Here is a 27108-nt window from a genome sequence, read left to right on the forward strand (position 1 = left end):
TAATTACCTAGACCGGGGAAAACAACTGACGGTGGAGACCATTTTCTGAAAAGGTAGAATACGGATGAAAAGCTGGAAAACAACTAACTAAAGTACTAACTAACAGCGACATCATCTTTTCCAATCAATTTGCATAAAATTTCAGTAAAACAGAGATAGAACGTAATTAAAACGAAGCAGACTTGATTTAACGCAAATAAACCGAAAAAAAAAAACAATTTAAACTAAGCAGATCTACGATTACTAGACGAAGTAAAACAGAAAGAAAGCAGAAAACTCAAAATCCATGCACAACTTGATTCCCCTGTTCAGATCCAACCTCGGATGCTAAATCTACTCCGGATCCAAGCATCCGACACAAACTCCGACCAAAAGTATATCCATAGCTACAGATTCGCCAAACAACCACCGATCAACAACAACAATTCAGATCCACAACCTCTTTCCCAGATCAAGCACATAATTATCCAAAAACAGAGAATAACATTTAACTGTTGAAATAAACACCAACATGACATAAACTAAATGCATAGATAACCGATAAGCAGCAACAACCAAATCGACTTCCAAAACAATGAAGTTCGACGAAATAAAAGTGCGAAAAACTGAATGTAAACAGATTGTTTCTTCGCCCTCCGAGAGGACGGTGTTACCACTGACTTTCGCCGAAGATGAACCCCTAACTACCCCAGAATTCCCATTTCCCAAGTGTGTGTGTGAGTGTGTGAGCTAAGAGCAAAATCATGTATGTATTGTGTGCTGCATGCTCCTCTTTTTATAGGCGTAGAAGTGGGTCCAGCGAGGTAATGAATAATCTTTGTTGCCCTCAGCTTTTGACTCCTTCGTCCAGCCATATTTTTCTTCAACTCTGCACACTTTCCTTCGTTTTCCTTCGCTAGTCCATTGCCTCCGGCTCTTCCTTGATCTAGCGATTCCTTCACACACTTGGCTTAAAAATTGCGTTAGACCCAGTAAAATAAAGTGTTTTTCACCACATAACCGATGCATGAAATTAGCCTTATCAAACTGCTCACACTTAAATCATACTTGTCCTCAAGTATAAAGACAAGAAAAAAAAAGATAAGGCGAATTTCAAAGCACAGTTATCCTTTGACCGACTCCCTAGACTCTAACTTAACACAGACTCCTAGACCTAGACATAACTCACGCACAAATAACACATAATTTAAATAAGGAAAACACATACACATATGCATGAACTAGCTTCAACTTTTGGGCAACTGTCCCCACAAGATCAAGGTCAATCTAACAGGCTGCACTTCTCCAAATTGGCCCCCTCCCTTTTTCTACCTAATCAATCTGTCAGTTCGTCAAGATAGCCCTTTACTTCCCCAGTTGTTGGATTCACTCGATCACTCATTCCTCACCAGGGATGTTAGGATCGATTCTCTCATCAGTTATTGCCATACCACTGAAGCGTCGGGTTATGAGAGTTTTCTTCTTTATACACTTCGTTCTCCCCTTGTTTTTACTAGGTCAGGTTATTATTGCTTCCTGCCCTTAGATTTATTCCACCTGGACTTCGTTCAGCTTATACTTCCTCTTTTCCTGGACTTCGTCCAACTTATAACTCCTCATTCTGGACTTCGTCGAGCTTATAACTTCATAACCCAATTCCCCTATATTTCTCCTTCATGACTCTTCTCCCTAAGCATTCAGTGGTGGCCCCATTTACATGCGTTAGCTCAAAATTATTTCAGACTTATAACTCGCTCTTATAGTGGGGCTTCACAACTAAGTAGGCTAAGGCATCCTCTATCGTTCTTACTTCGTCCAGATTGACTTCGGCTTATTAAAGGAAAAGGCTTCTAAGTTGAAATGCATCCTATTTTCAATTACTCTCACTAAGGAGATCCTGCCGTATTATATTCACCAGCTCATGCGACACGAGCAAACCCTAGACCTAACGACTCTTAACAAGCTGAACAAATACAAACATTGACTCCCCTCCCCCTCCCACTTCACTCAAGCTTGTCCCCAAGCCATCGTCATGAACGGGGGAAAACAGGGTAGTCAATTCAACACACAACAGACAAATAATAATCATATAAAACTTCTCACACTTAGACCGAGCATCGGGCTAAGTGGGAGAAGACACAACAAAACAGAAAACATAAACTTCTCACACTTAGACCAAGCATTGGGCTAAGTGGGAGAAGGTAAACACATATAGCAAATATTTACGGAGTCACAGATAAAACAAAGATATGTATATAAAAAAAACAGATATAACGGAAAGTAGAAAATAAAAGTTACTTGGTCATGGGGTGATTCACTTCTGGGTCTAGCTCCCTCGAGAGCCAGATTGGGGTGGGATCCCGGGTCGGGTCATCTCCGCTTTCTTTCTCGCCGGCAGCTCCGGCTCCTCTTCTTTCTCCTCTGGTTGATCAGACACTGGTTTCTTTAACGTCAGAGACTTTGATTTTGATGGGATTGAGACTGGCTTAGATGCGGGTGGGGTGACCATTTGCTTGAGCGCTGGCGGTGGTCGCTAGACGGAGGAACTGCCCTGGCCTGGTTGCTTGTCCTCGCTGCTGGACCCAGGAAGTACCTTCGATTGGGTCAAGGGGAGTGTCCTTTCCAACCATTTCAACATCTTCATTACTAGCTCCACAGCCTCCGTCATCCGCTCATTTTGCTTGGCGGACTTCACCGCCAGGTCCGCAATGTTCCCCCGCAGGGTCTTTATCTCTTCACGGTTCCCGTTCAACTCTTTCCTTATACCGCCCAGCTCTCTCACCATCTCCTTTCTCATCACTTGCATTTCTTTCCGTACCTCTTGGACATCTTTCCTCAACTCCTCGACCTCTTCACTCGGCACCGCCTCCTCATCCTCTTCAGCCTCCGTTTTCACCTTGTCTCATACCGTGTAGAAGAAGGTCTCTTTGCCGTGAGCTTGGAGCAACCCTTTATTGAAAAAGTATTCAACACCGAAAACCTCCGGGGGCTCGCACATCTCGACAAAAGGAACGGTTTTGGCTATCTTCATTTCAATATTCCGCTGGAGGTAGGCACCTAGGAGATGGCAGGTGTACATATGTCGAGCAGGGTTGCTTGTCATTTGATGACATGCTTGAGCAAGCCAGTAGCCTAGATGCACCTTTACGCCTTTCGCCATGCACCAAGTGAAATAGAGGTCGGTCGTTGTCAGTGTTGCATTTGCAGTTCCCATCAAGTTGTAGCTGATAAACGCCTGGGCAAAACGGAGGATTCGGTCCTCAATGTGAGAGGCCTTGGAGTAGCTGGACTTAAACGCCCCTGCCTTGGTGTGGGTGACCAGCTCCCACGCTGCCTGCACTTTGAACCCTGGCGTGTTCTTGGGTACGCCTATCATCCTTTCGTTCCATATGCCTTCATCATCTTCGGCCTTGGTAAACAAACTCATCCTTAAGGACCACTCTCGGATGCTCATTTCATGTTCCTCATTAAAAAGCCTGAATGTTATCGAGTCCGCGTCGAGGTCAGAAGTGTTCTTTAACCGGAACATTGAGAAAAACTTGTGCCAAATCCACCAGCACCTTCTCATGGTTGTGCTTCAACAACCACTCGAATCCGATCGCGTATATAAACGCACGGAAATCCTCATTGCATGCAATCATTCGAAGCTCCTTGGGACTGTACTGCTTTCCAGACTTAGCCATTTTCCTTGCACTGCATCTCTCTTTGTACACCGTGGCCCGTTTCTGATCGTCGAAACACCTCATCGACTCCAGCAGTTCCTTAGTCAGCCATACCTCTGGGCGCTCATGACTAACCCCCTCATCAGATTCTCCAAGTTCGAAATCGGACCCAGGAGTAGGCTTGTCTTGTTCTTCGGTAGAGGAAACTTCGGTTACTGGGGAAAGGGTCTCCTCAACCTCCGTGACGGAGGGAGCTTTCCTCGACCGTGTTGACTGGGTCGCAGCTGCCTTTCCTTTCCTTGCCCTTTCCTTGACTAGGCGACATTCTTCTGCCTCTTCAGCGTCTATCCCTCGAGTAAGGAATTCTCTATCAGAGGATACCAAGTCGTCCACTTCGTCAAGCAGACTCCTCCTGGCCCTTCTCCTCTCTGCTCTCTTGTCTATCGGGGGTTCGTCTTCCCCCTGGTCGTCCACCAGGTCCACAATCAGATCTAGCCCTTCCTCGACGGACTCCGACACTACAGTAGTATCTAGGTTTGTTTCTTCCAAAAGCTTTCCTGGGTTTTCCCCACATCATCCACTATCGGGGTCCCCCCTCGATATAAACAGGGGTTTCCCTTCCGACATCACTCGGGGTCGCCCCCTCCTCCATGGGTTCAGGAGTGGCACCCCTAAAATCCCTTGGGGTTTCATCCCCAGTCTCCATAGGGGTTTCCCCCTCAGCTATCAAATCTGGAACATGGGTTTCCCCTTCTACAATCTCTTTCATAACAGGGGGTTTCCCCCTCAGCAATCTCTTTTCGAACAGGGGTTTCCCTCTTTTTCTCACCCTCAGAGTTAGGGTTTCCATTACCTTGTCGTTTGCTCTCCACCTCCGTTTCACCATAATTTTTCCCACCTTCAGCCAGCAGTTCATCCGCCTCCTCATCTTTATCCGCCTCCCGTGAAGCGGTTTCTGCTTGTTGAGAACCAGAGTCCGGTACCCTGGTTGAATCTTGAGGCCTTTCTTCATGAGGAACTGCGATTTGTGCCGTCGAATCCACTGGAATCGTCGGTGGTGGTATGGCCGCCGCAGATGTTATCAGGCTGGCGGAGAACAGAGCGTAAACTTCTCTCGCCTTCTCGACGCTTCCCAATTTTTGCGTCAGTTCTGCCAGTAGAATCGCGTCGTACATCTCCGGCTGCGAACTCCTGGTGGCCTGAGTTGGGTCCATCACTGTAATTCTGAAAAACAAAGAAAAACTTGGTCGAAATTGGTTAGGGTTTTGTTTCTTTCTTGAGAGAGAAACAAAGTAGAGAGAAGGGAGAGAAAATGCAGTTTGTCGATCGGGATTATTGGAGAGAGAAACTGCCGGTTCGTCTTTTTGGTGAAAAGATGGTGCGGTTGCAGGCGTGATGTAAGCAACCGTACACCTCCCATAAATATCGGCCAAATTTGAAATTCAAATTATCTCCATCCCTCCTCGACATCCTTCTCTAGACTCTCCTTCCCTAGCTGATTTCCCTGACCATGACATTATACTTAAAAGAAATTGAAGACGCCAGACTCCTAGGTCAAGGTTAGAATATAAGACATCGGTTTTCCTACGGAGTCTGGTGCTTCAAAAATATTTTTGGAAGATTTAAATTTTATATACATTTTTTTGGATTTTCCTATGTTTAAAACGCAATTAAACTATTTACACACTCCGTTTAAGTATTCTCGAGATTTCCTGGTTCAGTGTATATATTTAAAGTGTCAACCAATTAACCTGACCCAGGAATTCATCGAGAATATCTCCTTGTCTGACTAGGTGATAATAGAGAGTGCGCGTAGTGGCACTTCCTCCACTACACACAACTCAGAATTGTCCCTATAGACTTTCACTCTATGACCATTAACAAGGAAATGGATAGAGTTAGAGGCACTTCCCTGGATCTGCTCCATTCGCCCGAAGGCCGATAATGGTATATGGACCGATCCATTTAGATTTCAACTTTCCTGGCATCAGCTTGAGCCAGGATTGGAAAAGGAGCACCTTCTGTCCCACATGGAGTTCCTTGACTCGGAGATTCTTGTCATGCCATAACTTTGTCCTTTCTTTATACCACATGGCAGACTCATAAGACTCCAGCCGTAACTCCTCCAGCTCTTGTAACTGTAGCTTCCTCTGCTCTTCACAAGCCGAAGGCTTCATATTCATCTCCTTGACCGCCCAGTACGCCTTGTTCTCTATACCCACGGGCAAGTGGCACATTTTGCCAAACACCAGCCTATAAGGCGACATTCCGATAGGAGTTTTGAAAGCAGTTCTGTAGGCCCATAATGCATCACCGAGCCTTTTACTCCAGTCTTTCTTTGACGGATTAACTGTCTTCTCCAATATTGCCTTGATCTCGCGATTAGAAATTTCTGCTTGGCCGTTAGACTGAGGGTGGTACGGGGTAGATACCCTATGGTGAACACCATATTTCTTCATCAGAGCCTCGATGGTGCGATTACAGAAATGTGTTCCTTGATCTGAGATGATGGCTCGAGGAACTTCGTATCTGTTGACACATCCTTCGATTAACATGTCGTGGTAGCCTTGGCTTCTATCCATTTAGACACATAGTCTATTGCAACCAATATATGTGTTCCCACAGGATGATGGAAATGGTCCCATGCAGTCCATCCCCCATACGTCGAAGATTTCACAAACAATTACTGGGACCTGGGGCATCTCGTCCTTCCTTGAAATTCCTCCGGTCTGTTGGCACCTCTCGCAACACTGACAAAACTCGAAGGCATCTTTATTCAGTGTCGGCCAGTAGAAACCACTATCCAGCACCTTCCTCGTTGTTTTTTCTTGGCCCAAAGTGACCTCCACACGCCAGGGTGTGGCAATGAATCAGCACATCTCTTTGTTCCCATTCGGGAATGCAGCGTCTAATCACTTGATCCGAACACATCTTCCATAAGCAAGGATCGTCCCAAAAGTAATATTTGGCTTCACTTTTAATTTTCATCTTCTGGGCCCGAGAAACTTCGTCTGAACTTGGCACCTCTCCCGTGACCAAGTAATTTGCTAAGTCAGCAAACCATGGTTCTGTGTGCAATGTTCGCTTCCCTTTGTCGGATTCTCCTAGACCAGTTAATGCCAAGACCGCCTCCGAAATGATCCATCTAGGGGATTCCCCTAGATAATACAAATGCTCTTCAGGAAAGGCATCGGGTATGGCCTCTTCCGTTTCCCCTTGATGAATTCTGCTCAAGTGGTCAGCTACTCTATTCTCCGTTCCTCTTTTGTCTCTCACTTCCCAATCAAACTCCTACAAAAGCAACACCCAACGGATTAACCTCGGTTTAAACTCTTTCTTAGCCAGTAAGTACTTTATCGCTGCGTGATCTGTGAAAACTATAACCCTCGACCCAAGCAGATAGGGTCGGAACTTCTCAAATGAGTACACGACAGCCAACATTTCCTTCTCCGTGGTATCATAGTTCTTTTGAGCTTGATTTAGAGTCTTGGATGCATATAAGATCACATAACTTTTTCCGTCTATCTTTTGCCCTAAGACAGCTCCCACAGCGAAATCACTCGCGTCGCACATTATCTCAAAATGATGATTCCAGTCTGGCGCCCTGATAATTGGTGCTGACACGAGTCTGTCCTTGAGCAACTGAAATGCCTTCTTGCATCCTTCGTCAAAGACGAATTCCACATCGTTGTGCAATAAATGAGTGAGCGGTTGCGCTATTTTCGCGAAATCCCTGATAAACCTTCTATAAAATCCCGCGTGACCCAGGAAGCCTCTAACTTCCTTTTGGTTCGTGGGGTAAGGTAACTTTGATATTACGTCTACCTTTTCCTTGTCCACCTGTATTCCTATTTCAGAAACAACGTGACCCAGGACAATACCTTCAGTCACCATGAAGTGACATTTTTCGAAATTCAAAACTAGGTGCTTCTCCTGGCATCTTTTCAATACTAGATCAAGGCTGGCTAAACAGGTGTCGAATGAATTCCCGTATACGGTAAAATCATCCATGAATATCTCAATGCATACTTCAAGCAAATCTGAAAAAATACTCATCATACACCGCTGGAACGTTCCTGGTGCATTACACAATCCAAACGGCATTCTTCGGTATGCATACGTACCAAAAGGGCACGTGAATGTGGTTTTCCCTTGGTCCTCTGGGTTAACGTAGATATGGAAATAGCCATCAAGGAAACTAAAATACTGTTTGCTAGCCAATGTTTCTAACATCTGATCAATGAAAGGTAAGGGAAAATGATCCTTCTTCGTGGCCTCATTCAGCTTCCTATAATCGACGCACATCCTCCATTCAGTCACAAGCCTAGTGGGCACCAACTCGTTCTTTTCATTCTTAACAACCTGTATTCCAGACTTTTTGGGCACCATATGGACAGGACTGACCCACTCACTGTCCGGAATGGAGTAGATGATCCCCGGAGAGAGCAATTTCAACACCTCCTTCAGAACTTCCTCTCGCATGTTCGGATTCAGTTTCCGTTGTGCGTCTCGGTGAGCCTTAGCACCCTCTTCTAAACGGATGTGGTGCATATAAAGATCAGGACTGATTTCTACTAAATCAGAGAGAGTCCACCCTATTACTTTCTTGTTCCGCTTGATTACTTCCAAAAGTTCCTTCTCCTGCTCCTCGGTCAAGTTACTGTTGACTATCACTGGGAATGTCTCATTCTCTTCCAAGTAAGCATACATGAGACCTGGTGGAAGCGTCTTCAGTTCTTTCTTAGTGTTATTCGTCTCCTGGGGCAAGGGATTTTTTTCTGCAATTTCGGGTAATGTCTCCTTCCCAGACCCAGGAGAATTCTCCAGACTAGCCACATGGGCTGATCCCCTTGATCGAGCTGACTCGGGATTTCCGCAAAACTCCATGATGGACTCTGTTAGTTCATCATCTGTCAATTTCTTTGTGTTCATTGCTGCACACCACCCTACAACTTCTTGATCGATTAAATGGCTCAACTCCGAGTTGTCAATTTGTTCCTGTATCAATTCTGTCTCAAGATATTCTTGGACCAGGGGGTTAATAACATCTAGAGCATACAAATTCTCAACATCCAATGGACTTTTCATCCCCTCACTATGCTAAATGTATATTTTTCCCCATTATAATCCAAGCAAATTGTTCCATCAAAGACATTGATAATGGTCTTAGCAGTGCGCAAGAATGGTCTCCATAAAAGCACGCCACTAGACTCAGCAGACTCATTATCATTCATCTTGATAACATAGAAATCAGCAGGATATAGAAAATCATGCACCTTGGTGGCGACCATCCTAACCCCTGTCAGTTTCTTGTAGATCGAAAGCGGTAAAACATTTATGGACGCCCCTAGATCACACATAGCATGCTCGACTCTTATGTCCCCTAGAGAAATGGGTAATGTGAACATAACATACCTGGGTCTGTGCATTTCGAAGGCATCCTTTTCTTTTGTATCACAGCTGATACGTTCTCCCCTATCACAATCTTCCCGTCTGGCTTGGTCTTCCCAGCTATGAATTCCTTGATGAACTTGCTAAAGGCAGGCATCTTCAGGGCTTGCAAAAAGGGCAGATTGATTTCCAGTTTGCTAAAAATCTTCATGAGGTCCTCTGTATCATCCTTCTTTTTCTTTGCTTCTCCTCGGTGTGGAAACGACTTTGCTCGCTTCACCGCATTTGTGGAACTCCCAGCCGGGATTTCGCCAGCTTCCCCACTTTCTTCCTTACTTACTAACTCAGGCTCTGGATCTAGGAAAAATGGATCAGCTTCCCGAGGTAGAGATCCCCCTAAATCTCCTTTCTGGAGGTCATCCTGAACAGGAACTTCCCTGGGTCCAGGGCTATTTCCTTGAAACACCTGACTCTCCTTCCCTTTATTTGCCTGTGCGGATATTTCTTCGTCGATCTCCAATGTCGGTCCTTCATAGCCCCTCCCGGATCTCAAGGTAATGTGACTAATGTTTGCTCGGTCGGGTGGCTTGACCGTGGCAGGAAGTTTTCCTTCATTTCCCCACATCTCATTCAAAGAAACCGCGATCTGGGACAGCTGTTTTGCCATCATGTCCATAGCTGCTTGGTGTTCCAATTGAGCGTCTTGCAAGTTATTCTGCATGAACTGATGTGAATTCACTAGGTCGTGGACCATGTCATCCAAACTCCTTTGTGGCCTGGAGTTGGATTGATTAGAATTTGATCCTTGACCTTGGTTCTGTCCTTGGGTTTGTCGATAGTTACCCTGATTCCCTTGGTGGTTATTGTACTGGTTGCTCGACCCTTGATTCTCTTGGTGATTTGGTTGGGAATTCGGAATTCTGATAGTTCCCTTGGTTATTCCTCTGGTGAGGTGGCACATAGGAGCTCCCTGGATCATTCTAATTCATGCTTCCCCAATTAGTATGGTCCTGATACTTGTACCCAATTGTAGTTGCCACTCTTGATTTCTCCCTGACCTGTTGGACTGCCTCTCTGGAGGGTGTGCATAATTTGTGAGTTGCAGTGGGGGTGGCCGACTTTGATCATTGTCAGTCCATCTAAAATTGGGTTGAGTCCTCCATGGGGCCTCCTTTTGCCTTCCTTGGTTCCAACTTCTATCTGGATTCCAGCTCCCCATCGAATTTGCCTGGGCTTGGTACTCTCCTCCGGGGTTGACTGTAATAAGGTTAAAGTTGCCTTTCCTCTAGACCTTGGGATCTCTCATTTCCTTGTGGGGCATGAGGGTTGCATTTCTCAATAGCATTCAACAGAGCTTTCTCCAATTTATCTATCTTGTCCTCCACTTTCTTGTCGTCTTGCTCTGTTACTGCATTGGCTGATCCCCTCCTCAATATGCTCCGCGGGTTATCATAGGCCTTTTTCACCTCGATTAATCTTCCCAAAATCTCTTTGGCTTCACTAGCTTTATTCTTGGTAAAATTTCCCCCGCTCGAGGAATTCATCAAGTCCTTTGATTCAGGGTTTGCACCTTCGTAAAACAGATAGTAAGTCTCTGCCTCGATCATCCTGTGGTTCGGACAAGCATCCAACAATCCCTTTAACCGGGACCAGTAAGAGCTCAAAGACTCATCATACTCTTGCTTGCACTCCTGAATCTCCTTCTTCAGAGCGTTCGTCTTGTTGGCTGGGAAAAAATAATCCAGGAACTCCAGTTTGAAATCCTTCCATGTGTTGATCGAGTCTGGTGGAAGTCTCAACAGCCAAGTATTAGCCTCCCCCTTAAGGGCAAATGGGACTGCATGCAACCGGTAGTCCTCCTCAGTAGCCTCGTTGGGTCGCTTTTGGATGCTGCACAGTTTACTAAACTCGTTCAGGAATTCATAGGGACATTCGTTCCTTCGTCCAGAGAATGTGGGAAAAACCCCAAGCACATTTGTCTTGATATCGATAGACCTCCGGCGCGGGTTCGAGACTATGTCATGAGCGGGTTCACCGTCTAGATGCGCAGTGAGTGCACCTATCTCCGGATCGGGATCCTCCAAGTGTGCCATCTCGTCGTCTTCTTCTCCCCCTGTTTCGGAAAGCTCTGTTTCTGTAGACAACTTCGGGTCCTCTTCTCCTGACGAGTTCCACTCCTTCTTACTTTCTGATTCGAACGGAAATGGGTCTACTGTCCTTAACCCTGATCTGGTGGTAATAGTGGACGTAGACTCATTGACCTGCCACTTATATCGGCTGCTTCCTGACCCAGATGAACTGGCCCAACTACCAGAATGGAAGCCCGTGTTCATAAACTGTCAAGAAAAACAAAATAACAGAAATTAAACTATTTACACCAAATCCTCAAACGCAATAACAATTAACGCTATCCAAGTCCCCGACAACGGCGCCATTTGAAGACCTCACACACAAAAACTTTTCGTTGTGTTGATTTAGTTTAGACTGTGTGCACAGTAAGAAATAACAAGCCTCCTAGGTCCAGTGAATCCACTAGATCACAGGTCTAGGAACTCACGGATCGTCGAAAGAACTCGGTCGTCGGACACACAGAATACCTTTTCAAAACCCCCAACCACGTGTACTAAAATTAGCACAGGGAAGTAGGGATCGATCCCACAGAGATGAATGCGCAATAAACAGGTTCAAGGACTCGGAACTATTTTTGGGTTGGCTGCTGCCACGAAATTTTTGGGTTGAGGAAATTAAACTAAACTTGGTAATTGAAGCATGTTACTCTAACATCTAGATCTAGGCAGAAAAGAAGTTATGCATATAACTAAAACACGCGGGACACTCTCTAGATCTATGAAACTATCCTCTAATTACCTAGACCGGGGAAAACAACTGACGGTGGAGACCATTTTCTGAAAAGGTAGAATACGGATGAAAAGCTGGAAAACAACTAACTAAAGTACTAACTAACAGCGACATCATCTTTTCCAATCAATTTGCATAAAATTTCAATAAAACAGAGATAGAACGTAATTAAAACGAAGCAGACTTGATTTAACGCAAATAAACCGAAAAAAAAAACAATTTAAACTAAGCAGATCTACGATTACTAGACGAAGTAAAACAGAAAGAAAGCAGAAAACTCAAAAGCCATGCACAACTTGATTCCCCTGTTCAGATCCAACCTCGGATGCTAAATCCACTCCGGATCCAAGCATCCGACACAAACTCCGACCAAAAGTATATCCATAGCTACAGATTCGCCAAACAACCACCGATCCACAACCTCTTTCCCAGATCAAGCACAGAATTATCCAAAACAGAGAATAACATTTCACTGCCAAAATAAACCTCAAACAAAAACTTAGAATCGTAAATCAACTCAAGATAAACACCAACATGACATAAGCTAAATGCATGGATAACCGATAAGCAGCAACATCCAAATCGACTTCCAAAACGATGAAGTTCGACGGAATAAAAGTGCGAAAAACTGAATGTAAATAGGATTGTTTCTTCGCCCTCCGAGAGGACGGTGTTACCACTGACTTTCGCCGAAGATGAACCCCTAACTACCCCAGAATTCCCATTTCCCAAGTGTGTGTGTGAGTGTGTGAGCTAAGAGCGAAATCATGTATGTATTGTGTGCTGCATGCTCCTCTTTTTATAGGCGTAGAAGTGGGTCCAGCGAGGTAATGAATAGTCTTTGTTGCCCTCAGCTTTTGACTCCCTTCGTCCAGCCATATTTCTCTTCAACTCTGCTCACTTTCCTTCGTTTTCCTTCGCTAGTCCATTGCCTCCGGCTCTTCCTTGATCTAGCGATTCCTTCACACACCTGGCTTAAAAATTGCGTTAGACCTAGTAAAATAAAGTGTTTTTCACCACATAACTGATGCACGAAATTAGCCTTATCAAAGTCCAATACCATCCACCATTGGAAATTTTACAACTCTGTGGTCCTTAGATCTCACTTCCAGCAAATTAAATGGTGAGCTCTCATCCCCTATATGCTACTTGACATATCTTGAATAATCTTGACAACAAAATGGTGAGCTATCTCTACCACAAGATGTTACTCCCTCCGTCCACCATAAGGAGTACCATTTCTTTCCAGCATCGCTTTTAAAAAATATTTAGAAAAGTGAGTGGAAACAAGTTAGTGGAATATGAATTTTACTTGTATATATTACTCCACTTTTAGAGTGGAATGAGTTAGTGGTATGTGGGGTCTATTATCATTTATTGTAAAAATGAATCGAGACTCCTATTTGCAGACGGGCTAAAATGGAAATATGAGCCTCCTAATGCAGATAACAAACATATTGTTACGATGAGTAAAATTCCATGCATGTGTATGAATAAGTTTGATTTATATCCTTCTTTTATCAAATAAATTGTTTGAAAGTCCAATTTCACCCACAATCGGAAATATTTCAAACCTGGAGTTGTTACAACTCTCTTCCAACAAATTAAATGGTTAGCTCCCATCCTTCATCTGCAACTTGTCATGCCTTCGTTTTCTTTTTCTTTCATATAATACTTTGAATGGAAGGCCCACGCGTGCTTCGAGTACTAGTGTTGAGGTCTAACAAGTTTGGTGGTAACATCTCGCTTCCTTCACGAACCAAGTTTCCAGTTCCTAGGATGCAAGTTTTTGATGTATCCCATAATGATTATCTAGGCTCTCTACCTCAAACATATATCAACAATTTCTTAACAAAGATTGAGCCAGTAGAAATTAAATATGATGAGTTTCTAAGTTACATGGAGATTAGGCTCAACTTGAAAGGTCATGATCAGTTATTTAAGAGACTATTGGAAACCTTCACAACAATTTATCTGTCCTCCAATAGATTCTTTGGGAATATTCCATAGGAAATCTTAAGATACTCAAATACATGAACCTTCTTAATTTGCTCATATTCTCTATAATTTCAAAATAAATTAATAAATAACAAATCAAGCTTTGATTTTATAAATTTCGTAAAATTGAAAATTTCATTATTATTTTTTAATGTATTGGAATCAAACTAAATATATAAATCAAAACGAAAAACGTTAAATGTGCGTCAAACGAGAGTGGTACTCACATAAGGAGCTCACCTAAAGCATGTAGCATATCATTCCCCTCTCAATATAATTAAATTACCTAAAATATTATGACATTTCTAGAATATTTTGTTATAGTGATTCCCTACATGACTGCTAGAACACGAACTTTGTTCCTTGGGATATTACCATATGAGTTACGGCTATGTCCCAAACTTGTACCATCCACGTACAGTTGAGAATCTATACTTATGACTTACGACTATATATGTCCCAACAAATTAAATGGTGCTTTTATCTACAATATGGAGTATTAGTTTAGTTCACAACATGATATGCATGTGGAGTACAATTATAGATGAAAAGAAATTTGATTTATATCCTTCTTATATTTCAAATAAATGGTTTGTAGGTCCAATACCATCCACTATTGGAAATCTTTCAAATCTGGATTCCATAAATCTCTCTTCCAACAAATTAAATGGTGAGCCCCATTCTCCTCTAGAACTTGACATTCACTAAATAATCTTGTTGGACATTTTTATAACACTCAGAATACATAGCATATTATGTCATTTTTATAATAGTTTTTGTTATAATGATTTCCTATATGCAAACTAGGCGGGCAGATTGGACCTGAATTTCATTACTCTTGGTATTAACATGAATAATCTATATATTTTAGAACACCGAATTTTGTTCCTCGGGATATTACCATATGAATTATGGCTGTGTCCCAAACTTGTACCATCCACAATTATGTCCCAACAAATTAAATGGTGCTTTTTATATATCTACAATATGGTGTATTAGTTTAGTTCACAACATGATATGCATGTACAATTTTAGATGTAAAGAAATTTTATTTATATCCTTATTATATTTCGAATAAATGGTTTGAAGGTCCAATTCTGTCCACTATCGGAAATCTTTCAAATCTGGATTTCTTAGATCTCTCTTCCAACGAATTAAATGGTGAGTTCCCATTCTCCTTTGCAACTTCACATTCATTATATAATCTTATTGGGAATTTTTATAACTCTAAGAATACATAGCATATTATGTCATTTTTATAATAGTTTTTATTATAATGATTTCCTATATGCAAGCTAGGTAGATTGGACCAGAATTTCATTACTCCGAACATTGAAAAGTTCATACACCAGGGTGAATAGTGATATTTTCGCCAATACTTTTATATCTGAAAGTTCTAACTTTATTTAAACAGTCTGATTTATGGGAGTTATTTCATGAAAGATTGGTCATCTTGACAACTAGCATTTTGATTTTATGTGGTCCCTTTTCTTAAAATGTTACTCCCCCCGTCCCAACTTAATTGTCACTCTTTTCCATTTCGGTCCGCCCCTAATTTATTTGTCACACTTTATTTTTACCATAAATGGTAAGTAAATCTCACATTCCACTAACTCAATTCAGTCACATTTTAATATAAAATTAATATAAAAAGTGGGTTCCACATTCCAATAACTTTTTCAACCAACTTTTCTTTACATTTCTTAAAACTCGTGCCCACTCCAAGAGTGACAATTAAGTTCAGACAGAGGGAGTAATATATAATGCGGATAACCTCCATACCGTTACATTGACTAAAATGTCATGTATGTGAATTTTTCAATATAAATAAATTTGATCTATATACTTATTAACCTTTCAAATAAATTGTTTAAGGTCCAATACAATCCACCATTAGAAATATATCAAATCTAGAGTTCTTACAACTCTCTTCCAACAAATTAAATGGTGAGCTCCCATCCTCCATCTGCAAGTTGTCACGCCTTGATTATCTTCTTCTCTCAAATAACACTCTGGAAGGAAGACTGCCACAATGCTTTGGAAACTACAGCAGATCATTGACCATCTTTCACCTAAACATGAATCACCTTAGTGGCCTCATTCCATCTATCATATCTAAGAATTGTAGTCTTTTGTCCATTAATTTGGGTAATAACGAATTCCACGGACGGTTACCTAAATCCTTAGTCAATTGCCGACGTCTAAGGGGTCTCGACATTGCAAATAATAGAATACAAGACGAATTTCCCTTTTGGATGGAACACCTTCCCAAGCTTAAAGTGCTAGTGTTGAAGTCTAACAAGTGTGATGGCAACTTATCACTTCCTTCACCAATGAAACTTCCATTTCCTTTGTTACAAGTTCTAGATATATCTCATAATGCATTTGTAGGCTCTCTACCTGAAAGATACTTCAAGAATTTCAGAGAAATGATAGACGCAAAGCAAAGAGATGACACAGAGAGTTCCTATGAAAGAGAAGATGAGCAGTATCTAAATTTTGTGGATATGATAGTCACCTTGAAAGGTAAGGATCAGTTGTTGAAAAGACTACTGGAAACCTTCACAGCAATTGACTTATCCTCCAATAATTTCTCCGGGACTATTCCACATTCCATAGGAAATCTTACGATTCTCAAATACTTGAACCTGTCCCATAATAGCCTCATAGCACATATACCTTCGTCTCTAGGAAACATGACTGACCTCGAATCGTTGGACTTGTCAGCAAACAAATTGGATGGAGAAATTCCAAGTGAATTGACAAGGTTGACATTTCTTGCCAAACTAAACCTTTCAATGAACCATCTTGTTGGGCATATACCTCAAGCTAATCAGTTCTCCACATTTGAGAATGATTCCTATATGGGAAATTGGGGATTGTGCGGAGCTCCGTTGACAATTAAATGCAATAATGGGACATGGTTGCAGGCAGAAGAAGAAGATGGAGATGATGAATATGAATTCATAGATGGATTTGGTTGGCGATGTGTTGTAATGGGATATGGAAGTGGATTCGTAGTTGGGATTGGAATTGGTTACATGATAATAAGAAGTGGAAGGCCAAAATGGTTAGTCGAATTCTTTTTCGGGGCTGGTTATAGATATAAGACGAAGAAGAGATGCGACAAAGCTCCACCAACACGAAGGGGAACTTAGATTGAAAGACAAAAGGAGGATTGTGTGCTTGCCTTGTGTTTAAATTGGAACTCTTTCTTGAGTTTGTTCGAATTTTCTTTCTTAATTTTTCTGTTTTTGGATGTCATGAGAGCTTGTGTTTGAGTTGTTGCAATATATTAAATTATGTTAAGAAGTAAGCCAATTTATGTTCTGTATTTTGCAAACAAATTTACAATGATCTGTGCTACAAGAAATTGATGTGTAAAAAGTTCGGAAATTTTAACATTGTCAGATCTAAAATGCACCCAACAAATACAACAAAAAATTCATCTCAAACGTCGACATTCTACTTAAATGAAATCACATCTAAATTCAGATTATTTTGTAAATTTTAGAAGTTCAAACTACATACTGTATTGCAGAGCACAAGATGTGCCCGAGGACACACCTCTATCTCTACGAGGACACACCTCGCACAGTAACTCTCGTACACACTCACGCACACTTAACTAGTGCACCCACTCACTCTCTTGTGTACTTACTCACACACACTAATCAAGCATCTATACCTATTTATAGGCATCCAATGTCGGTGGCATACAAACCAACCGACATACTTTACCTATTCTAGATTAATCTCTAATCATTACTTTTTCCAAGTCGGTTAAGATAGATACTTTTACATGGTCTAGCATATTCTAATTAATTATCTTATATCTTGGGCATTCTAGATTCTCCACCTAAGTCGGTGGAGATATAATTTTAATAAAGTTTGCTAACTCATTAACGTAATGTATTAAATATGTCAATATGATATTATGTGTTGATATTTTAATGTCATCATATTAACATTTATAATACACGGCGTTGATGAGTTAACAGAATTGCAATTTATGAAAGTTAGCAATGATCACACCCTAACATTGCAAATTTTAAAATGCATTATTTGCAAAACATCACACATTAATTGCCCCAAGCATGCGAGACTGCCGAATTAAGCTCAAGAAAATTAACAACGATGCTTATCTTAATTAATAGGAGTAGCAAAGATTCTAGATTTCAAAACAACAACAAAATAATATATCCAAAATAATTAATTTTGAAGCTATCCGTCATTTAATTTCTTGCCTTGCTCCACCAAAGCCCGAATTCAATTTCCTCACTCATTGGAATAGCAAGTAGATGGGGATCTCAATAAAACAAAATATTTATGAGAAAATAATATCTTTACCGCTTTCACAAAATCTCTAAGCAAAGATCCATTTTAAAGATCAAACCCCCACAAAATTCCTTTCTAAAAGATTATTAAAAGCTAATTAGCTAAAGCACATTCATGAAGAATGATATGCAATGAGCCTAATGAGGTTGTGCTTCCTATATTCTTATTTAGCTCAGAGGACTTCAATTCTTCATTTTTTCCATTTTTGTCATAGTTGATTTATTATTCCATTTTCTCTCTTTCTTTGATATTGGACTAATCATTGGTTTGTTATTTTATTCAAAGTATGTTTGGATTTGATTTCGTTTTTATTTGTTTTAGAGTTATTGAAATTGGATTAATACTGATGTATAATCTACTTATGGATCAGTTTTAACTATATTATTTCCTCCGTCAGTGAAAAAATGTTTTAGATATGTGGATCACACTCAACCAAATAATTACTCACGTCTTATTGTAAAATCCGTATATAAAATTTGAGCCCACACTCATTTTTTCATTTTACTTTATAAAGTTAAACAATTTCTTAAAATCCATGTCACGTCAAAATGGAATTATAAATGGCGAACGAAAGGAAGAATTGTGATTGAATATTTTCCATAGTCGTTAGTAATGATGATTAACTAACAATTGGGGCATGACACCTATATTGTGGAAAGTAAATGTTTGAAGGTAATGTTTTCTTGACATTAAAACGGCCAAGGTTTACAAATGGGGCACGATCAATATATACAATTTGACTTATACAGGGGACTCCATTTTTTTAAAGGTAAATAGCCATATCAAAATCTGGTCTAGATTCCATAAAATTTGAAATCCTCTAATTAAATCACAAAATTTCAAATTTTTCTAGTGTATTTCATCTTAAAATCTCAATTCACATCAATAAAAATCTCAAAGCAAAGATCAACTCTAAAGATTAAAAAAAGGGCCATACTCTCAAGAGGATTGAGGTTATAACTATCCTACATGGGCCTGTTTTGGGCCTGTTTAGGTTTTTTGGGACAGGATTATACTCTAAAATCTCGATATCTAAAGTAAGCAATCTTACCAACTTTTCTTGATATCTTAATTTAATTTTAACTATGGTAATCGAATCTTTCCAAATTTTCTCGAAATCTCCACACAAAAGACATAACTCATATACAATTACCTAATATATTGATGCAGTATTGGAACATAAGAAGCAATTTATATTTTTGGTTCTATTTATTTTCCAGTTATTAGAATTAGTAGATGGAAAAATATTAGGAGTAATATTTTTCCTTCTTTCAAATTAATATTTTTCCTTCTTTCAAATTAGGTTTTCCTTTAAGTTTAATTTTCTATAAGGTAGGATTTCTCTTTGCCTATGTATAATTCCTTCTTTCAAATTAGGTTTTCCTTTAAGTTTAATTTTCTATAAAGTAGGATTTCTCTTTGCCTATGTATAAGAATCAAACTTGTGTGTGTTTTATTTATTTATCTTCCTCACCAAACTACCAATATAAGAATCACATTCAATCATGGCAACAGAAACTCATGCTGATAATTCTCAAGAAGAGATTCTGTCAGCCATAAAAAGTTTAAGGTTGGAACTTGGCAACAACGGAGACGCAATTTTTGCCGCGAAGAAGGCCAAGCTTCGGATTGATCCTCCAAAGTTCAACGGAGATGACCCATTAGGTTGGATTCACAAGGTCCAATCCTATTTCGACTACTTTGAAACGTCGGAAAAGGACCGTCTACGCTTAGTTGGACTACTTTTTGAACACCGGGCGTCCAATTGGCTCCTTCACCAGCATGATAACAATTTGGTGACAACATGGCCTGAATTCTTGGAGGCGTTGAAACGGAGATTCGACCCTCCCCGTGCGTTGAAAGTGACAGGTAAGATTTCGGGAGTTTATGTCGAAACCTTAATCAGTGGAAGCAGTACATATAATTTCATCCAACCCGAAATTGTCAAGAAATATTGGCTGCATGTTACACCAATCAATCCTTTCCGTGTTTGTGTGGGCAATGGGTCGATATTCGTGTGTAAAGAAAAATGTAACAACGTCAATATTTCACTTCAAGGACATGAGGTTGTTGTTGATTTATTTGTGCTCCCCATTCATGCTCCAAACCTAGTCTTAGGAGCTTCGTGGCTCAAGACTTTGGGTGAGATTTACCGAAGCTACAACGAATACACGATGGAATTTACGTGTAACGATAAGGTGGTTACATTAGGCGGCCGTTGGGAGAAGGGACAGCATATTTTTTACAATGCAATCAAGGAGTAGGAGTGTTTCTAAGGGATATATATCAACTATGGAAGAAGGCATTTTGAGTAGTATAAACTCATTTTTCCATTTTTGGTGTAGTTGATTTATTATTTCATTTGCTCTCTTTATTTGAGATTGGACTAATCATTGGTTTGTTATTTTATTCGAAGTACGTTTGAATTTGATTTCGCTTTTGTTTGTTTTAGAGTTATTGACATTGGATTAATCCTGATGTATTATTTACTTATGGATCATTTAATTATATTACTTCCTCTGTAAGTGAAAAAATGTTTTAGGTATGTGGATCACACTGAACCAAATAATTACTCACTCACGTCCTACTATAAAATAAATATATAAAAATTAATTCCATGCTAAGTCAAAATGGAACTATAAATGGCAGACGAAAGGAAGAATTGTGATTGAAGGTAATGTTTTCTTGATATTAAATGGCCAAGGTTTACAAATGGGGCACGATCAATGAGTCAATATATACAATTTGATTTATACAGGGGATTCCATTTTTTTAAAGGTAAATAGCTGTGTAAATTATGGTCAAAATCTGATCTATTCCTCAAAATATCAAAATCTCATATATTTCACAAAGTTTGAAATACGCTAATTAAATAACAAAATTTCAATTTTTATACTTTATTCCGTCTTGAAATCTCAATTTACATCGACAAAAATGTCCAAGATCCACTCTAAAGATTAAAAAAAAGGGCCATACACTCAAAAGCAATCTCAAATCAAATAAAAAGGCCCAAAACTTCTTTCTTCTTCTTAACAAAATAGGCCCAACTGAATTATTTAAACAAAACAAACTGGCCCAAAAGTGAGCCCAACTTCAGAGAATAAGATTGTGCCTTAACACACACAAATCAGAAAAGCTGTGACCTCCTCGGCGCCACCCAACCGCCGTCGCCGGTCACCAACTCCATGTACGGTTGTTCCCTTTTAACATTTGTGCATTAATAGATCTTTATAATTTTTTATTTGATCATAACATGTCACCATTTCTTTATTTATCATATTTCACATGACATTATAAGAGGCACTCCAACCGTTTGCCGAAATGCCCGACAAAGTCTGGTGTAGTCTAAGTGTTCTTCATATCATCAGTGACAAAGATTACTACATAGTTTTTTAAACCTTAATCTTCTCTTCTCCTTCATCAAAATTGTTCAGCCATGGCTCATGCTGATAATTCAAAGTCCAACCATTCGGAGCAGAGCCCCTATCTTCGGCTCGATCCCCCGAAATTCAACGGAGACGACCCATGGGGATGGACTTTCAAGGTTGACATGTATTTAGACTATTACCGGATGTCGGAAGAGCAGCCAGCGCTGGATTGGCTCATTTACCAAAAAAAACACAAATTGGTAAAATCATGGCCTGATTTCATGGAAGCGGTGAAAGAGAGGTTTGATCCAACATATCATGACAATCACTTAGGGAAACTCTGCAAGCTGCAACAACTCAACACGGTGATGGAATATCAGGACGAGTTCGAGAGGCTTTTGGTCAAGATTAAGGGTGTGTCGCTATCGGAGAATCACCTCGTCTCCATATGTGAATCGGGCTTCAAAGATGCTATTCGATGGGAACTACACTTGCGAAAGCCCTCGTCCTTGTGTGAAATGTTTGCGCTTGCGCGCGAATTCGAGAAGATGTACGATGAAGGCTTCAAGTGAGAGAGGTATGTTTTGGTTGTTTTATTTGTTTTGAGTTGAATTTTGTGGGGATTGAATTTGTTTCCAATTATAATTAGAAGTTGAAGTTGGATATAATTCTTATAATTTAGAAAACAATTTTGAGCATTGAAATATTTGATTTTTTAGCATCTGTGCAGATTGCATGCAAGGGTTGCTTGTACAATTTTATGAACAAAAGTAGCCTAACTTAGAAATACAACATTGCATAATTTAAGATGCATTATTTGCAAAACATCATACACACAACAAGCTAGTGTTCCAAATGAAACTCAAGAAAAGCACAATTGTTTGTCTTGAATCACCTTCTCCTTGTTGTTGCTTTTGCTCTATTTCTTCTCTTCATCTTACTATTACTATATCCAGCCCCAAAAAAGAAGTCCACTAACCATCTTGGCCTTCCGCTTCTTATAATCATGTAACCAACTCCAATTCCAACCACAAATCCACATCCATACCCTAACACGACACTTCGCCAACCAAATCCATCTATAAATCCTGACTCATCATCATCATCTTCTTGTGGAGGAAACACTGATTTTCCATCAGTTGTTTCACACTGCTTTGCCAATGGAACTCCACACAATCCCAAGTTTCCTATGTATGAATCATTCTGAAACGTAGAAAACTGCTTAGATTGTGGTATTGGCCCCACAAAATTATTCATTGATAGGTTTAATTTCGAAAGAAATGTCAAACCTGTCAGATCACTTGGAATTTTTCCACTCAATCTGTTCCATGACAAATCCAATGACTCAAGAATACTTATATTCCCAAGAGACACAGGAATCTCTCCCGTGAGAGTATTACTGGACAAATTCAAGTATCTAAGAGAATTAAGATTGCCGATGGAAACTGGAATATTCCCGGAAAATCTATTGGAAGATAAGTCAATCATTGTAAACGTATCTAACAATCTTTTCAATTCCTGATCCAAACCCTTCAAAATGACACCTAAGTCTAAATATGTTTGGAGCCTATCCTTCCCAACGCGTGTCAGATTATCCTTGGCATCTATCATACCTTCACAATTCTTGAAATATCTATCAGGTAAAGAGCCAACAAATGCATTTCTTGATATATCCAAGACTTGCAACTTTGGAAACGGATGCTCGGTCTTTGAAGCCTCCAACATAGTACCATTCAACTTGTTAGACCTCAAGATGAGGACGCGAAGTTGAGGGAATGCTTCCATCCAGAAGGGAAATGCACCTCGTATTTCATTATCACCAAAATCAATGCTCTCCAAGCGTTGGCAGTTGATTAGGGACTGTGTTATTCCTTCCAACTTATTGCCATACAGAATAAGGGCCTGAAGACTGCAACCTTTTACAAATGTGGATTGAAGGGCTGTGATTTGGTTTTGACCTAAATTAAGAGCCAACAATGTACTATTGAAGTTTCCCAAGCACTTTGGAATCTGTCCTTCCAAATGATTGTCTGCTAAATGGAGGAGTGTCAGTAATCTCAAGTCGCAAATGGATAATGGAATCTCTCCAATTAGTTTGTTATGAGGGAGTACTAAATAATCCAGCTCTGACATATTCCCAATGGCGGAAGGTATTGGACCTGAAAATTGATTTTGAACGGGATTAAGAATGACATATTGACATATTGACATATGAGAGAGAGAGAGAGAGTATGATACCATTTAAATTATTGTCGTGAAGCCATAACTCAATGAGGTGTTTCAGGTTTCCAATTTCTTTTGGAATAGTACCTACTCGTACAAATTTTGAAAAAGACAATCATAACAAATACAGTACAACTTTGTATCCAATGATACATAAAGAGACATGAAATCATGCTACTTAAAATATGAAGTTGTGACACTAATATATGTATGTTTAGGGTTCAGTAAAACATGTACACAATGTATTACTTCTTCCGCCCACAATAAGAGTCCTATTTTGTCATTTCAGTTCATCCCACAATTAGAGTCTTATTTTACTTTTGCCATAAATGGTAAGTAGGCTCTATCTTGTGAAGTTCCAAGATAATTGAGTTTCTATTTTTGGAAAAAAAATAACATTCTCTTTAACTTTATTCTCTCTTACTTTATTCACCATCCACTTAACACACTATTCTTAAGTATCATGGTATGGGAAAATGTGACACAAAATTGAACGACTTACTAATTTTAGTAGAAATAAATGCAATAAAACGTTACAATAAAGTAAGTTATGAAGGGTTGGAATCATACCACTTAAAGCATTACTGGAAAGGTATATACCAACCATGGCTGTCATGTTCCCAAGTTCTCTTGGCACTAAACCACTAATATTGTTGCAACACATGCTCAATCGCTCGAAATCGGTAAGAAGACCGATCTCTTTTGGAATTTCACCTATAGGATTATGATAGAAATCATAAACTTAGCTCAAATTAAGCATCAACAAGTGATTTGCTCATACCAGTTAGATTATTATATTCAAGGCCTATTCTGAGAAGGGATGTCATGTTTCCAATTTGTGGTGATAATGGTCCACTTAGTTCATTGGAAGCAAAGTCAACATATTGCAAGGATGGCATGCCGAAGAGAGTTGCAGGCAATGAGCCTTTTAATTTGTTGGAACTCATGTCCGAACTTTTTAAATTCGTTAGACGACCAATCTCCTCTGGAATATCACCTACATGAATCAAATCCATAATATTTAGTACATGTTCATATAGCATTATAATATTTTAAATTATACTCCCTCCGTCCGTGAATAGGAGTCTCATTTTTTTCCGGCACGAGTTTTAAAAAATGTTAAAAAAAGTGGGTACACAAAAGTTAGTGAAATATGGGTCCACGTGTATATATTGGTTTTAAATGATATGTGAGCGCAGTGTGGGGCCTTTTTACCATTTATGGTAATTATAAAGCGGGACTCCTATTCGCGGACGGACCATAATAAAAAAATGGGATTCCTATTCGCGCACAAAGGGAGAAGAAAGTTATGTCTATAGAGAAATAGAGAATACAATTAGACTTATCTCCTTGGCCTATTTGTTTAGTAAGATTATGACCTAAAAAAATAATACTATGACTCGACCTTGAAATGTTTATTCGTATTTGTTGGATTTTTTATATAACAGGATAAGTAATTAAATTCAAAGTGGTGCAACTTTCAAGAATTCGTATTCCCTAAGTTTTATTGAATCTTTATTATTGTTATTATTATTAATGAATAATAACTTCAATAAATTTTAATATAAGTTTTAAAATATGGACAATACCTAATTATAATAATAATAACTATGATAATAAATAACCATAATAATAAGAATATTATTAATATTAATTTGACCCTCTACGTATATGACTGTAAAAAAATAATAGATATTGAAAATAAATAGAAAATGACATTAAAAAGAATTATTTGACTATAGTCCATGGAGATAAGATCAAGTTACCTGTCAACTTATTTGCATCAATGTACAACGTTTGAAGCTTGGTCAAGTTCCCAAGTTCCCTTGGCACTATTCCATCAAATTTGTTGTTGTACAAAGAAAGATACTCGAGCTGCGAACACTGCTCCAAACTCGATGGTATATTCCCATACATCTCGTTGTAAGAAATACGAAGAATCTTGAGTCGATCAAGATTGTGTATGCACATATCAAGAGGTAGACTACTAGACAAACTATTATTCCTCAAACTCAAGACTTCTAAATTTGACATGTTAAAGATAGACACGGGAAGAGGACCATGAAAAGAGTTGTCGTTCATGTCTAAAGAAACGAGAGAAGAAATATTTCCGATTTCTGGTGGGATGGTTCCAACAAGACCCATGTTCGATATGTTCAACTGAGTCACCCTATTAAGGAGAAAATCACAAGTAACTCCGATCCAACTACAGACACTGGCTTCAGTGCTCCAATTTTTTGTCAATATAGTTTGTGGATCGGAAGTGATTTGAGATTTTAAGGCAAGAAGTGAAGAACGATCGGTGTTGATATCGGTGGCTAAGCTATAATACATCAAATAGTGAACAGACGACAAGAGTAGAGTAAGGAGGAGAAAATGAGAAGATTTTTCCATTTTTGACTTGATTTCAACAATAGTATTTTTGTGATTGAGCTACGATGTATATACATGTATGTGTGTGGGATATTTATTTTAAGGAGATTGTAACAAATATGAAAGCATTAGGTAAAGTCAAAGCCATGAATTAACGTTATATCTATCTGATAATTGATGATGCCGCGGCGGCTTCATAATTGATTACACTTGTAGAATTATTTATTAAGTCAATGAAAGTGATCTCAATTTCTAAAATATGTATCCACCAATTATTATGTTTTTTACTTTTTCATGAACAATCTCATCAGATTTTGTCAAAGATTGAAATGTAAAGATTGAATTAAATAGATACCACTAGACTTGGTTACCACCTTCTCTAAAATATGACGATTCCTAGTGTTTAAGTCAAACAATATGAATGTTGACATCTTTAATATTTTTACGATAACTGAGAAATGACATTTAACAAGTTGACAGAATATTTAAACACGCAAAAGCGATGTAATAATAAAACTCTCATTTTATTATATGCATTTGTGCTTTCATAGATCGGGGTGTGTTAGGGTCAATATATATGCAAGCAATATGTGATTCATAGACAAACAATTCAACATATGGTTCCAAGCAATATAGGATACGAAATAGAGCACTATCGTGATACCATAGTTAAAATGACAACCTAGGCTAACAATTTGCGATACATAGGCAAGCAACTTGGCATATGATTCTAAGCTATATGTGATACGAAATCAAAGATAATCAAGCAATCTACGATACATAGGCAAGCAGGCTAAGATTGAATCTGCACCTAAATCTAAGGGTTCTTCTCATTGGTGGTACATTGTCATTTTAAAAGTGGTTGTCAACTTAATATAATCCTTCATAGATCTCTATAATTTATTTTTAGTTTTATT

At 39.3% G+C, this 27108-nt stretch overlaps 5 protein-coding genes across 6 annotated transcripts; 2 read left to right on the top strand and 3 right to left on the bottom strand.

Annotated features, from left to right (window-relative positions):
- Positions 1–5539: 5539 nt before the first annotated feature.
- On the bottom strand, positions 5540–5908 carry LOC125199302. The gene has a single exon (XM_048097360.1). The coding sequence runs from the start codon at positions 5906–5908 to the stop codon at positions 5540–5542; it is 369 nt and encodes a 122-aa protein (XP_047953317.1).
- Positions 5909–6932: 1024 nt separating this feature from the next.
- On the bottom strand, positions 6933–9708 carry LOC125199303. The gene is made up of 4 exons (XM_048097361.1): positions 9057–9708; positions 8100–8575; positions 7766–8003; positions 6933–7489 (listed from the first exon to the last, which is right to left on the bottom strand). Exons 1-4 carry the CDS (start codon positions 9706–9708, stop codon positions 6933–6935), a joined length of 1923 nt encoding a protein of 640 aa, XP_047953318.1.
- A 6436-nt stretch (positions 9709–16144) lies between these two features.
- LOC125199304 (putative receptor like protein 25) lies at positions 16145–17047 on the top strand. Its single transcript, XM_048097362.1, has one exon. The coding sequence runs from the start codon at positions 16145–16147 to the stop codon at positions 17045–17047; it is 903 nt and encodes a 300-aa protein (XP_047953319.1).
- Positions 17048–21372: 4325 nt separating this feature from the next.
- On the top strand, positions 21373–22325 carry LOC125199307. 2 transcript variants are annotated; one of them, XM_048097366.1, is made up of 2 exons: positions 21373–21414; positions 21662–22325. In XM_048097366.1, exon 2 carries the CDS (start codon positions 21664–21666, stop codon positions 22165–22167), a length of 504 nt encoding a protein of 167 aa, XP_047953323.1. In that variant the 5' UTR covers positions 21373–21414; positions 21662–21663; the 3' UTR covers positions 22168–22325. The 2 variants fall into 2 exon arrangements, with proteins under 2 accessions (XP_047953323.1, XP_047953322.1); XM_048097365.1 differs by having other exon boundaries at positions 21380–21419.
- Positions 22326–22486: 161 nt separating this feature from the next.
- Positions 22487–25963, bottom strand: LOC125199305 (receptor-like protein 36). Its single transcript, XM_048097364.1, has 4 exons — positions 25585–25963; positions 24600–24815; positions 24389–24532; positions 22487–23754 (listed from the first exon to the last, which is right to left on the bottom strand). Exons 1-4 carry the CDS (start codon positions 25961–25963, stop codon positions 22487–22489), a joined length of 2007 nt encoding a protein of 668 aa, XP_047953321.1.
- Between the last annotated feature and the right edge of the window lie 1145 nt (positions 25964–27108).

Source organism: Salvia hispanica, unplaced genomic scaffold, assembly GCF_023119035.1.
Source record: "Salvia hispanica cultivar TCC Black 2014 unplaced genomic scaffold, UniMelb_Shisp_WGS_1.0 HiC_scaffold_45, whole genome shotgun sequence".
Lineage (NCBI taxonomy): Eukaryota > Viridiplantae > Streptophyta > Magnoliopsida > Lamiales > Lamiaceae > Salvia > Salvia hispanica.

Bases quoted from the DNA above. Each gene is read 5' to 3' on its own strand.
- LOC125199303 (XM_048097361.1), bottom strand. From the start codon at position 9,708: ATGGACATGATGGCAAAACAGCTGTCCCAGATCGCGGTTTCTTTGAAT. The intron at 8,004-8,099 runs GTGTTGAAATTG...TCTGGAATACAG, and splicing joins GAGAGGAAGTTCTGAAGGAG to GTTGTTAAGAATGAAAAGAA. The intron at 7,490-7,765 runs GTACGTATGCAT...TTTCTGAAATAG, and splicing joins CACATTCACGTGCCCTTTTG to GAATACAGGTGGACAAGGAA.
- LOC125199305 (XM_048097364.1), bottom strand. From the start codon at position 25,963: ATGGGTCTTGTTGGAACCATCCCACCAGAAATCGGAAATATTTCTTCT. The intron at 24,816-25,584 runs GTAACTTGATCT...TGATTCATGTAG, and splicing joins TGATGCAAATAAGTTGACAG to GTGATATTCCAGAGGAGATT. The intron at 24,533-24,599 runs GTATGAGCAAAT...ATAATCCTATAG, and splicing joins TGAATATAATAATCTAACTG to GTGAAATTCCAAAAGAGATC.
- LOC125199302 (XM_048097360.1), bottom strand. From the start codon at position 5,908: ATGTCGCCTTATAGGCTGGTGTTTGGCAAAATGTGCCACTTGCCCGTG.
- LOC125199304 (XM_048097362.1), top strand. From the start codon at position 16,145: ATGGAACACCTTCCCAAGCTTAAAGTGCTAGTGTTGAAGTCTAACAAG.